The sequence below is a fragment of the Palaemon carinicauda genome, chromosome 7 (assembly GCF_036898095.1).
Source record: "Palaemon carinicauda isolate YSFRI2023 chromosome 7, ASM3689809v2, whole genome shotgun sequence".
In the NCBI taxonomy this organism is placed as follows: Eukaryota; Metazoa; Arthropoda; class Malacostraca; order Decapoda; family Palaemonidae; genus Palaemon; species Palaemon carinicauda.
Genome location: NC_090731.1, coordinates 95,091,139 through 95,104,855, shown reverse-complemented (window position 1 = coordinate 95,104,855; position 13,717 = coordinate 95,091,139). Strand labels below are relative to the sequence as shown.

Genomic DNA, 13,717 nt, shown 5'->3' with positions numbered 1-13,717 from the left:
GAATCCACCGTTCGCTACATCAAGAAGGACGAGGCGAACATTAGAAAGACTGCTGCAATCACCTTTAGCAGATCAGCGAAGCGAGTCATTACAACGCGTAATAAAACGATCGTACGCATGGAAGGTGCTTTAGCTGTGTGGATTGCCGACTGCCGGAAGAAGAACATAGCGTTGGATACGAACACCATCCAAACAAAGGCTTTGAGCATATATGAGAATTTTGCTGCAAAGGAACCTAAAGACGACGACGGCAACCATGCTGAAGATGATGATGATGCAGATGATCCTCAACCAGGGACATCCACTGATTCCCAGCCTCAGAAACGTTTTTCCGCAAGCAAAGGATGGTTCGCGAAGTTTCAGAAACGCTTCGCCCTGAAAAGCGTTTCCCTGCATGGGGAGTCTGCTTCCGCTGACACTGCCGCTGCTGAAACTTACGTGAACCAGACTTTCAAGAACATTATCGCTGAAGGTGGATACAAGCCGGAACAAGTGTTTAATATGGATGAAACCGGCTTGTTTTGGAAGAGAATGCCGTCGCGAACTTTCCTGTTCTAAGAGGAAGCCAAAGCCTCTGGCTTTAAGGCATTCAAGGATCGCGTTACCCTCGTGATGTGTGGCAATGCTGCTGGATTTTTGTTAAAGCCGGGGCTTATTTATAAGTCGAAAAATCCTCGCGCTTTGAAAAATAAAAATAAGAATCTCCTTCCCGTGTACTGGATGCATAATCAAAAAGCATGGATTACGAAGATGCTGACCTCCAACTGGTTCCACCAGTGTTTCATCCCGCAAGTCCATGAATATCTCTTAGAGAAGGGCTTGCCATTCAAGATCCTTCTCCTTATGGATAACGCTGGTGGACACGCAACTGACCTGTCGCGTGAGGGCGTTCAGGTTGAGTTCCTGCCACCCAACACCACGTCATTAATTCAACCGATGGACCAGGGGGTTATCAGGGCGTTCAAGGCCCTCTACACGAAGAATACCTTGGCGGACCTCGTTGCGTGTGTGGAGGCTGCCCAAGATGACGAGGATGAAGATTTCAACTTGAAGGCGTACTGGCGGCAGTACACCATAGCCACGTGCCTGCAGAATATTCAAAAGGCACTTTAAGAGATGAAACCTGCAACCGTAAATGCGAGCTGGAAGAAGCTGTGGCCCGATATTGTTTACGACGACAAGGGATTTACTCCGTCGGAAATCCAACACTCTGCAATACGGAAATCTGTGCAGTTGGCTGCCATAATTGGAGGTGACGGGTTTGGCGACATGACGACTGAAGACGTCGACGAGTTGTTGGACTGCCATTCCCAGCCCCTAACTGACGCAGACCTCGAAGACCTGACGAAATCGGCAAGTGAGGAAGAGAGTGAGGGTACCCAGGAAGAGACCCAAGAAAATGTCGAAGAAACGGGCTTAACATTAGAACGGCTTGCCAAGTTCTGCAACCATATGAAGGAGGCGAAAGAAATGTTACAAGAGTGGGACGAGGATATGGTTCGCTCGATGCAATTCTCAAATAAGGTCGATGACATCATGACTCCCTACAAAATGCTCTTGGATCGAAAAAAGAAGCAGCGGCAACAACTTCCGATCACAATGTTCTTCCAGCCTCGCAAAAAAGAGCCAGTTCCTCCTGCTAGTACGCCTTCGGAAGAAATTGAAGAAGTTGAAGAGGTGTCCCAGGAAAAGACACCTCCGTCTGAAGAGACGTAAAATACTATCATTGACTGCACAGTAGAACACATCATCAGCTTCATCATCATCATTTCTACTGTGCAGCAAATTCATCGCCATCGTCATTCAAGTTTTTCTTGAACTTCTTTCGTGGTGAGTACAGTAACAATCTTTATTTTTTACTTTAACCTGTTTTATAGTTTAGTAATGTACGTACTGTATGCATTAAGTTAAAGGGAAGGTTTTAAAAGTCTACATGTTGTAACCTATCATATTTTTTTTGTTTAAAATTTACATTTACGTACGTAAAACAATCTCTCTCTCTCTCTCTCTCTCTCTCTCTCTCTCTCTCTCTCTCTCTCTCTCTCTCTCTCTCTCTCTCTCTCTCTCTCAAATTGTTTTCCTGCTTTGCTACGTACAAGTACTGTATAATTTATATTTGTAAGGTAACATATTTTGTAAATGCTTTTACTGTAAATACTGTATGTACTGTATCATTATTTATCACTATCATCATGCGCGTTAAATACCTTGTTTGTTCTGAGCGTGGTTGTTTACTGAGCGTACACGCCGTCGTTTCAGGCGGCGTCATAAAGAAAAAGATTTCATTTGGAAGTCCTAAGAAAAATACGTAAACTAAAACATTGGTAATAAAAAAATCAACATACAGTACTGTATAATCAATATAATCGATGCAAAAACTAACCTATACGTACATATATGTGTACACTAAATGAGTTTGTTTCTTCATTATGATCAGATATGAACGTAAACAAAACATTGGTCCATTTTTTATCGTGCTTTTTAGGTGTTTAGGAAACACATGATATAAAATCGCCTTTAATATTTGTGCCTGTTTTAGTTTAGGGTGCTGTAGTACATGCATTAAGTGTTCTGTACATTAAAGGGTGGTTTGTTAACAGTACTACGTACAAGGGAAGGTTTTAAAAGTCCGAATATACATGTTAAATAAATAGGTATATATGCTGTCACTACTTCGCGGATTTTCACCTATCGCGCCCGCGTCTGGAACCTATCTACCGCGATAAACGAGGGTTCACTGTAATTGATTTATTAATATCTTCTTTGTAGAAATACAAAGAAAATCTTTGAATGCCCCTATCTCAAAGCTATGCTTGTTGACATTCAAATTCTATCTTCTTCCTTAGTTTTAAAGTTCTAGCATTGAATTTTGGTATATAACTTAGAAAGACAGAACAATCAAATGGATAATTTTTCCCATACTAACAAATCTTTCACTATTTATTTAGATATTACTTCTAGCAGTAGCTGGAAGACAGCCATTATATTTTAAGTGCGAGTTGGTTACACTACCTAACCACTACAGTGGGTAGGTAGGGGAATGACTGGGGCCTACCCAGCCACCTATATCTACTCACGGTTCAATGAACCACGTCACTTTTTACTTTTGTCTGGTAGAGATCGGACGTCTCCTCTCTCTCCCTTCAAGGCTTAGCCATTTACCACTATAGCTTTACGCTCATTCTTTTCTTTACAGATATGACTTGTGTAGGTGTTTCTACAAAACGCTCCATTACAGGGTAATAAGGCTGTTTCAGATGTCGATGTTCGTTCTGCGAGTTATTGGAAGGATTCCTCTGCGCTGACGACTCCTCTTGGGAGTTTTCTTTCTTGTTTGAGGGTTGGGTTTATTCTTCCCCCTCGGAGGGGGAAGAATTTATTTTTCCCTCAGCGCTACATGACGACATCCGGTGTGAAGTCGGTGGCTGTGGCTGCGGCTGACATCTTAGCTGTCGACTAGGTCTACAGTACTCCCATTCGCCCTTCTTTCGAATTCTGCTGACAACGAGTCTTCTGTCCTCTTGCCGATCTTGTCGTCTTTTAACATTCCGCAATTTTCTCTCTCCCTACAGGCAATGTTTTAGTGCATATGCAGCTTCTGCCTGTTGAGGATTGTGAGATCAAGGACAATCGTCAACCAATGGCTTGTTCAACAATCGCCGAATCAACAGATGTTGTTTGCGACATTCCAATGATGTCATCAGAATTTTATTCTGGTCAATGATCGCAGGGGCGAGACTCATCATCTCGTCTTCCTGGTCAGTCAGGATGTCATTCGCGACAATCCAATGTTGAGTTCAGAATATATTGTTTCAACGATCGCAGGGGGCAAGACTCATCACCTCGTCTTCCTGGTTGGTCAGGTTGTCGTTCGCGATAGTCAGATGTTAGACACCCATTACGGCGTCTTTTGTGACGATCATTGATTGCCACAGAGATCGCTACGATCACAAGATCGTAAGTTATCAAGATCTCGACGCTTTTCTTCTCAAAGAAGAACACCTGTTTGGTTTCTCCTTCGGGGATTACTCCGTCAGGATTACCGTTAAGGAAATCCGTTCTGGGTCAACTCAGAATGAAGCCTTGGCTTTTTTCTCAAGCATCACGTTTTGTTAACCTTCCTTTGAAATAGAACTCGTAAAGAAACAGAGTGCTGCTTGGAGGTTCGCATCCAAGTGTAAGATAATCCTCTTCCGAGGGAGAGTCTTTACCCAACTTTTGCTCATGTTTGCGTTCACGCTCAAGATCGTAAATTATACGCTAACGGTCGCGAGCTCACAACGCTCGTGGTCTTGATCTCGAGCATTTTATGGTCATGATCATGAGTTAGAGGCTTGTGATCATGAACCAGACTCTCAAGTTAGCGCTCACACTTAAGATCGTGAGTTACACGCTCATGATTACGAGCGAGATAGTGACCTCGATTGCGACACTAGTTTTTCCTCAACCTTAAAGAACGCGCGATCGCGCTCATGCTGATGAGCGAGACGCTCACGATCGTGCTCACGCTAACGAGCGAGACGTTGCAATCGCTCACACTGACAAACGTGATGCTCACGATCGCTGTCATGTTCACGAGCCAGACGCTCACAATCGCGCTCACATTCTCGAGCGGGACTCTCACGATTGGGAGTTACACTCTCGGTCACGAGCGATGCTTGTGACCATGTTTGTGTGTCTAGTCGCTTTATCTTTGAGGACACTTGCGATCATGAGCTTGTCGCTCGGCATCGTGAGCTAGACACTCGCTCATGAACATGCTCACACTCATGGGAGTAAGTTTCACTGTCGCGAGCAAGACGCTCATAACCATGATTATGATGTCAGTGTCTACACCTCATGAGAACGTACAAGTGATTGCGAGCGAGACGCTCACATTCACCTTCATGAGCGGGGAATTGCATGCTCACGGTCAGGAGCGCGATGCTTGTGACCATGATTGTGAAGCCAGTCTCTTCAACTCATAAATACGCTCTCGTGATCGCAAGCGAGATGCTCCCGATCGCTCTCGCACTCACAAGCATGAGTTACACACACTCGTGGCTATTAGCGAGGACGCTCGAGATCGCAAGCTGAATGCTCGTGACTGCTACTGGGACGCTCGCAATCAGAAACATGCTCCCGCTCACAATCGTGAGTCATGTCAGAGACGCTCACGACCACACTCACCCTCACAGTCATGAGTTAGATGCTTGTGACCACGATTGCAGTTACGAAGCTCTTGCTCACGCTCTCGATCATGAAATACTCTCACGGTCACGAACAAGACTTGTGAACATGATCGCTAGCGTCTTGTGGTAAGATCATGAGCTACACTCTTGTGATCACAAACGAGACGATTATGATCGCGAGTTAGACACACTCGATCAAAAGCTAAAAGCTCATATCGAGAGGCACAAGCTCACAATCATGAACTAGATGCGCACGCTCACGAGCAAAATGCTTTTGCTTTTGTACTAGATGCTCTGGAGTGAAACACACACGCTCTCAAGAGAGGCGCTCTCGCTTTCGCGTGAGACGCTTTCGAGTGAGACTCATAGAAGACGCTCACACTCTTATGTGAGGCGACCATGTGGGAGACGCTCACAATCATGAACGGGACTCTCACAACCTCACGCGAGGCATTCCAAGACCTAGAACGAGGCTATCATGATCATGAGCACCGTCTCGAGTGAAACGATCCTGACCAGTTCAGTAGATCTTGAATTATTCAGATCCCCGATTTGTCAGCTACCAATCGCCAGTTTTTCGACGGGTAGACGATCATGGTTGCTTATCAGTAGCACCCTTCGCTGTTTTTATGTTTAACAGCTAGTCATCCGTTGTCCTACACGACTGTAGCGTGTCGTTTTCGCCTGCTGGCCATTGCGCTGCCTGATGTTCACTAGTCAGAGTCTAGTGATCACTATAAGCCTGCTCCATTTTAGGCTTCTAGTCTGCCAGCAACTTCCTGATAGGGAGCTGCTCAAGAGAGCACTCTCTCCTAGACGGCACATATCATGTCTCGTCACTCTTGGGCTTACACTACTTAGTCCCTTCATCAGGTGATGGGGATAATTCACTAGCGCAAGGCTCATTGTCCCCTCTCCCGCTCTTTGGTCTCTTGTTTGTGTATCACAAACATGGCTTCTTGGGTTCCCAAAACTTTCTCGCCATCGGCAGAATCAGAGGGATCCGCTTCAAGGTGGCCAGGTTTATACAATGAATCAGGCACACTTATGAGAATTCATCTCCCTTGAACTTACATATTTTTCATTTACACTTCGTTCATACTATAGGAAAGTTTGCGAACAAAAAGCCTCAAGAAACAAAGGCTGCTTCGGTTGCTACCGTCTCCCCTGTTGTCCTGAATATAATGGAGCTGCTCACAAGTCGATTTTGCTTGAGTAGGAACTATGCTAGTTAGACAATCTCCTGAAGCAAATCGGATCTTCGGGGATACTAGGGAAGGCAGATTCTTTGGATCTGTTTCTCCCCCCCCCCAGTGGTAGACCATGAGGTTACCACCATTCTCTCCCTCTTAGAGAAAGAATTGAATGCTGTCTAATGGACAGCCATAGCAATTTACTTGCTACAATTCGAGTCAGCCCTAGATGGGTAACTGACAAAACTGACAAGAATAACAGAGGGTATTGAAAATCTCTTTTCTCTCCACCTCCGTTGGTTCCAAGACCCACGGACCTTAGTGGAAACACATTCAACCTCCGTCTGCTTCCGTTCCGGGAAACATCTGTCTACATTTCATGAAACTCAAACTTATTCATAAAGTCGGACGAGGACTTTCTCCCATAACCAGAACTCCCCCTTGGGCCGGAGTTGTTGGGAATATATTCCTTTCTCATTAGTGAACCCCTCCACGAGCTCGACATATTCGGCTCGTGTCTTTTCGTCAAGGAAAGAAAGTCCAGAATTTAGCTACAAAGATACTACAGTATCTTGTATCTTACATATCCTGTAGGAAATGGTAAGCAGTCTCTAACCCTCTTCCTCATAATTGGAAAATCCGATCTCTTAGGAAGACGGAGGATGCCGGGATACAGCCGGGCTTTGTTGGTTAGAAGTTTCTTCTTTTAGTCTCCTCATGAGACAAGCTTAATCTTCAAACCTTGTCATGCGAGGGAAGGTTTTAAGATCAACCAGTTAGCCTCCTATATAGGATCGGCCCTCGTCTTGAAGACCTCGGCCTACTAACTGATTGTAACGTCTCTACTCCTGCAAGACATCTGCTTTCATTTACCGCGACCTATAATTCTAGTAATCGAAGGAATGACACGAAGGTCATATCCTAAACGGATATCTGAAGACTGTATGATTATCCTGTAGAAACTTCCGCAGGTCCGACAAAACCGCATTAGTCCCTGTCAAATGCGACCTCTGAAGAACTGGCCGGGTCCCAGGTCCTTCAGCACCAAGAATTGTCTTTCCCTTGGTCTTCGACAAGACCTGCGTAAATAATGGGCCGTGTTAAAAGACTGCCTGATGACAATCTCTCTCAAGGAGTAGATCTTCTTGTCCTACTGGATTTGACACTTCCTATAGAGGCATCAAAGAAAGGGGAGGGGAGAGGCTGTATTCAGGACCATATGCCCTTAGGACTATGATCAGAGCACGAATGATACAGTCTCTCTATCGCCTAGTAGGCACCATATTTCTCCGGGAAAGTGCCAAGGGTGGGGGAGTGACGGTAATTCGTAGGTTTCCCATCCGCAGAACTTTTCCTGCTCCTACGTGGTTTCCCTTTAGGGGTATCCTGTCCACGGGTTATTTTATGGAATCCAACCCCTATGCAGGAGTATTCCTCCTACAGCTCCTGATTTAGAGGTCTTCCGTCGATAAATGGAATGTAGATCAATGTCAAGCATTGATCTTTTACAGTAGAAGGGCTACCGTCTCGTGTTTGATTCTCTTTTACGAGCAATTTTCTCTGTGAACGAAATAGATGGCTTTTCCCCACTTCCGTGCAGGCTTATAATCGGACTTGTCTCATTAAGAGACTCAACTAGAGCTAGGTTTAGCCTCGTCGGCAAGACAGACAGGTCACATACAGTGGCACGTCTAAAATTACGGAGATTCCATTACGGACTTCTTTTACGAGTAGATAGTCCAGTGGTGAGTCGAGTGAAGTCTGTTTATCTCCTCTTCTCAAGAGTGCTATTCTCTTCATACACTCATGAATTGCCAACTAAGGAAATCACGTTCTTTGGCTTAGGGAACGGAGGATCTTTGCTCGTCCATCGAGCATCTCTAATCATTGCTCTCAATAGAGTTTGAGCCGATTACCCATAGGGGGTAGCTCTAAACTGCAGATCATCCCCTGATCTGGAAGACAGGTCTTTCCCAGTGTGATACTCAACCGAAAGAGAGACGTACCCTATGGGTCTCCCTCACTGTCCCTCCCTTACGGCGAGAAACCAAGTAACATCCTATTTTGTTTGGGGTAGCTTGAAAATCAGGTTCATGCCCTCCAACTGGGAACCTGCTGCTTTGTAATCAAGGCTGTAACACAGGTAAATACTTGAGGACATACCTCGAGGAAGGTGGTTACCTAGCCCCAAAGGTATAGCACACTGGGTCAGACACTCGTCATTGTTTTTCTTTTTCACGCTGGTGATTATTTTGTGGTCATACCTCAGGAAAACAATGAAGGAGTTCACTCCTTAGGTTCAGCACGCCTCACTAACCCTAGGAAGGTCAAAGGAGGCTGTTAAGGATCTCGTCATGATGGGGACTCAAGTCCTATACCAGTCACAGAATCCCTCTTCTCCTCCTCATAGAGATGACCCAGAGCTTTATACGTATTAGGGCAGAATCCATCCATAACATTTTCAAGTACAAACCGTACCATTGGTAGGGTGAAAATGTTTCTGTTCTTCACCTCACCCTACCTACAAGACGTAATCCACAAAAGACCAGATACATTTTCGCTAATACTCTTGTGGTCCATAGTGCTCTCGAGCATCTCCTTTGTGACACAAACAGTGTCATTGGTAGGTTGGATACGTGTCTAATCTTCACCTCTCCCTACCCAGTAGACGTGACCCACAGAAGACCTGATATGTTTTCTCTATTACTCCTGTAGTGGTGACACAATAAGTGGTTTAACATATCTTGGGCTCCTTGTTGGACAAGTAGCAGAAAGTTGAAGGCCTTGGCTACTCGGGGTAAGACTGGGATGAATGAAAGTATGCCTGGCTCTTTTATTTTCATTAGCTTCCCCTCCTTTGAGGAAGAGCATCATGGGTACTTTTGCAAAGCTGGCTTCAACTTATGCAGTTAATAATCACTCCCTTTACGTAACCAAGTATGTTTTGCATATGCTTGTACACATCTCCAACGCTTCCTGCGAGGTAGGCCTTGGGAAACTTCTTTTCATTTGTAGGGCTCCTATTGTAACTAGGAGCATCTTACGTAGATGTTCTTATGATATCTCTTGACAACTACTTTAGTTGCTCAGGCCGCTATCATACTCACTGGTATTGATATGCAAGGTGCAGGGTTTCCGTTGAATACAGTGTAATATTGAACTAGGGAAATCCTGGTCAGTGACTAAGCCCGTAGTCGGACTTACCACCCTCCTAAGAGTGAGTCATCGAGATGAATAGTGGAAAGTTTATTAATATGGGAACAAATGACAGATTCGGAGATAATTTGTATTTTTCATTAACTAATACAAACCTGTAGCTATTTACATAAATTTGCAATCATCACCCGCCCCCCAGTAAGTCCTGCGTGCAAGCAAAAATTGACGTGGTTCATTGAACCGTGTGTAGATATAGATGGCCAGGTAGCCCCTAGTCACCCCCCCCCCACCCCTACCTACCCTCTGTAGTGGTTAGGTTACCTCACACTTAAAATCGAATGGCTGCCTTCCAGCTACCACTTGATATCCTAATAAATAGCTACAAGTTTGTATTAAAGGAAAAATACAAATTATCTCCGAATTTGTCATATTTTTCCCATTTTTATTATTTTAAAGGTATAGCATTGAAATTTGATGTATAACCTAAAAAGACATAGCACAATCAAATAGACACATTTTTTCCATTGTTTCCTTTCTTTTTTTTTCCTGATTTATAGAGCTTATTTTTTACGATAATAAAAAGATTTATATCTAGCAAAAAAAAATTTACTTTCAGAAAAAACTCCATTTGATTGGAGGTCTACATCAGGTCCCTATATGGCAATAATCCCAGGTTTTAATGGAAGGAGATAGAATTTGAAAAATACTTATTTTGGGGATAAATCACACTGGCGTCACAGAACCAAAGGTCGTAGGCGAAAATCATTTGCAATTTGGAGATATCCCAAGTCACCTTATAAAGTGGTAGGAATGTCAACGTCCGGTCTTTAAAAAATAGAATTGGGCATATAAACTTGCTCTTAGTCAAAAATGCAATAATCTGAATTTCCAAGATACGAAACCAATTTTTTTATTAAGAGGTTAAACATAAGCTGTGTGTTAAAAATAAGGTGACTTCATAATATAAAATGTAATTAAAATAGGGATTGTGTAGGAAAAACATGTACATACAGTAGTATGTATATGGTGTTTATCCTTAATTGTTTATTATAGAGAAGCATAGTACTATTGTGTGATTTTTTTTCTTTCGTTCTTCGCTTAGAGATTCTGCATTGCTTGTTTGCTGCTTTGGAAAAAACCCATAAATTGAGGAATTCATAAGCTGCATCTGGAAAAACCCATAAATTGAGAAATTCATAAGCTGCATCGAGGGGCTTGCATATACTGTAACTCATGTCTAAGTATTATTTTGATAGCATAATTTTTATTATACCATACCTCGGGATTAATAATGTGATTATTATTTATAGCATTTGTGGTAGTAGTATTAAGCACAGTTGATATTCCAGAAAATTTTTAAATGATTGTATTTTTTTTTTCTTTCCAGAACAAAAAATCTGATCCTTTGAGAAGTATGGAATTTTCAGGATTCCAAAAGAGGAAATATTCTACAAGGAGGACGCATAAGAATTAATAGGATATTAATATTTGTATAATGAATTTCCCTATTATGATTTTTAATGAAAGAATTGTGCTTTGATATTGTAACTTTTCAAAGCATTTGTTGTAATACCTATGTTTAACTTACGACTTTTTTTTCTGTAAAGAGAATTGTGAAGGTAATTGTATGGATTATATCCAGATCTACTTTCTTAAGTACTTTATTGGTATAATAAATTTTATTGAAGCCAAACTTCTGTAGTGTTTATGATATAAGATACTGTATATCAGTAGGAGCAATTGTTATTCCAACATAAATTTAGCAAAAGCCATGATTTTTTAGTACTGTAGTGTTGTATTTATTGATATGGATTAAACCCCCAAATTGGCGATTAGAGTTTTTGAAAAAAGAGGAAAGTACAAAAATTAACTTTAGAAAATAACAATTTTTGCATCAGAATGTATTGTTTCAGTGATTACCTTCTATTAGTAGAATGCCATTAATTTGGAAGAGCCAACTTCATGTCATAACCCTATGATGGTCCAGCACTTTGTCAAAATATAGGGGCTGGGGAAAGTAATGACGGCAGGGTGATTATCCACCCCAGCATGTTCAACCATACCGCTAAGGCCAGTTTTGAGAGACCAGACTGGGACTGGACCCTTATTAGCTGCCTTCTTTATTTCAGTTTTCTCTTCTTGCTCTATTGTGGTGAATACACTTTTAAACAGGTATATTAGGATAGGCATTAACAGAATGGAGACCTGTAAATACTGTAGTAGATTGTTGCTTGCAAAGTTTGAATAAAGCAGTGGAATATGAGTATTATAGTTTGCTATGCATCAACAAATGATTCCCATGAAGAAAGGAAAGATAAATACTGTGAAGAACTGCAGTGTGTAATAGATGAGATCCCGGAGAGATATGAAAACTGTGTTTGGTGACTTCAATGCTAAAGTTGGAAGGAATGATCACGGTACAGTCGAACCTCTAGTTACGAAAGAATCGGCTTACGAAATTTTCACTACACGAAAGGAGATGCGAAGAATTTTATGACTCGGATTACGATAAATGTTTCGGACAACGAAAGGCGGTACGGAGTGGGAGCCCAACCGTATCCGAGACAGATTTTAAAATTTGCGCGCCGCCAGCCCGTAAACTCGCTACCATCATCCTGCATTCCCATTGGTTATCTCCCTACTTGGATGCTAGCTATCACCATCAGATCCTGCTCTCCTATTGGTCGACATGTACTGTACTGTATCCCATCATGCATCTACGCACTGGCGTTCCTATGTCTTTTCGTTCCGGCAGCGGTATCGTACGCTTTGACTTAGTGTTTGTTATTTCACTTTCGTAACAATTTTACTGTACGCACTGTTATTCTGTGTGATCCTACGATACATCATTAGCCATGGGTCCCAAGAAAGTCGCTGATGTTAAGGGAAAGAAGAGGATGATGCTTTCCATGGAGATGAAGATGGAAATAATCAAGAAATACGAAGCTGGCATGCGGTTAAGTGTGCTCGCGAAGGAATATGGCCGAAATCCATCTACGATAGGAGTGATCCTGAAGCAGAAGGAAGCTATCAAAGCAGCAACACTTTCTAAGAGTGTGACTGTTTTCTCCAGCAAGAGAAGCCACCTCCACGATGAGATGGAGAGACTGCTGCTTGTCTGGATAAAGGACAAAGAAATGGCTGGAGACACTCTGCCAGAAAGCCAGTGCCATTTTCGGTGATCTCGTGCATGCTCAGGCCGAAGCCGACGCAGGAAAAGGAACATCGCAACAGGAACCCCCAGAGTTCAAGGCTTCTCGTGGGTGGTTTGAAAAGTTTAAGAGACACTCAGGCATTCATTCGATGGTGCGTCGTGGGGAGGCTGCAAGCTCGTACACGAAAGCGTCCGAAGGCTTTGTTAAGACGTTCGACAAGTTGACTGTCCGGGAAGGCTACAGTCCCCAGCAAGTCTTCAATTGCGACGAGACTGGGCCTTTTTGGAAAAAAATGCCTTGTCGAACGTACATCACGGCAGAAGAAAAGAGGCTACCTGGGCATGAGCCTATGAAGGACAGGCTTACCCTTGCACACTGTGCAATTCCCAGTGGTGATTGCAAGGTGAAACCCCTGCTGGTGTATCACTCCAATACTCCTCGAGCCTTCAAGACCCACAAAGTCACTAAGGAACATCTAAACATGTTATGGAGGGCTAATGGAAAAGCCTGGGTAACAAGACAATTGTTTATCGAGTGGATAAATATTTGTTTTGGCCCGACTGTGAAAAAGTATTTGGAAGAGAAGCGCCTCCCTATGAAATGCCTGCTGGTACTGGACAGTGCCCCTCCTTCCCTCCATTAAGATATTGCACCTCAATATTCCTTCGTCAAGATTCTCTATCTTCCAGCGAACACCACCCCTCTCCTCCAGCCCATGGACCAGCAAGTGATTTCCAACTTGAAGAAACTCTACACGAAATATCTCTTTAAGAGATGTTTCGAAATCATTGAGAGCACAAACCTAACCCTTTGTCAATTTTGGAAGGAGCATCTTGATATTGTTATATGCCTCAAAATGATCGATCAAGCTTGGCAGGAGGTTTTGAGGAGCACCTTGAACTCTGCTTGAAAGAAGCTCTGCCCTGATACCGTCTCCACACAAGATTTTGAGGGCTTCCACGCAGACCAAACTGAAGACGATTTCGAAAATGTTGACGATCCTGAACCTGATGCTCAATCTGAAGTTGTCGAGATCGTTACG

The 13,717-nt window shown here is 43.1% G+C and overlaps 1 protein-coding gene across 2 annotated transcripts in view; it reads left to right on the top strand.

The window, feature by feature from the left end:
- The window catches only part of Ddx56 (putative ATP-dependent RNA helicase DDX56), a 523,416-nt gene extending 512,126 nt beyond the window's left edge, over nucleotides 1-11,290 (top strand). For both annotated transcript variants that reach the window (XM_068376800.1, XM_068376799.1), the window contains one exon: nucleotides 10,908-11,290. In XM_068376800.1, coding sequence (XP_068232901.1) covers nucleotides 10,908-10,994 — 87 coding nt within the window. In that variant the 3' untranslated portion in view covers nucleotides 10,995-11,290. The remainder of the gene's footprint in view (nucleotides 1-10,907) is intronic.
- Nucleotides 11,291-13,717: the final 2,427 nt, after the last annotated feature.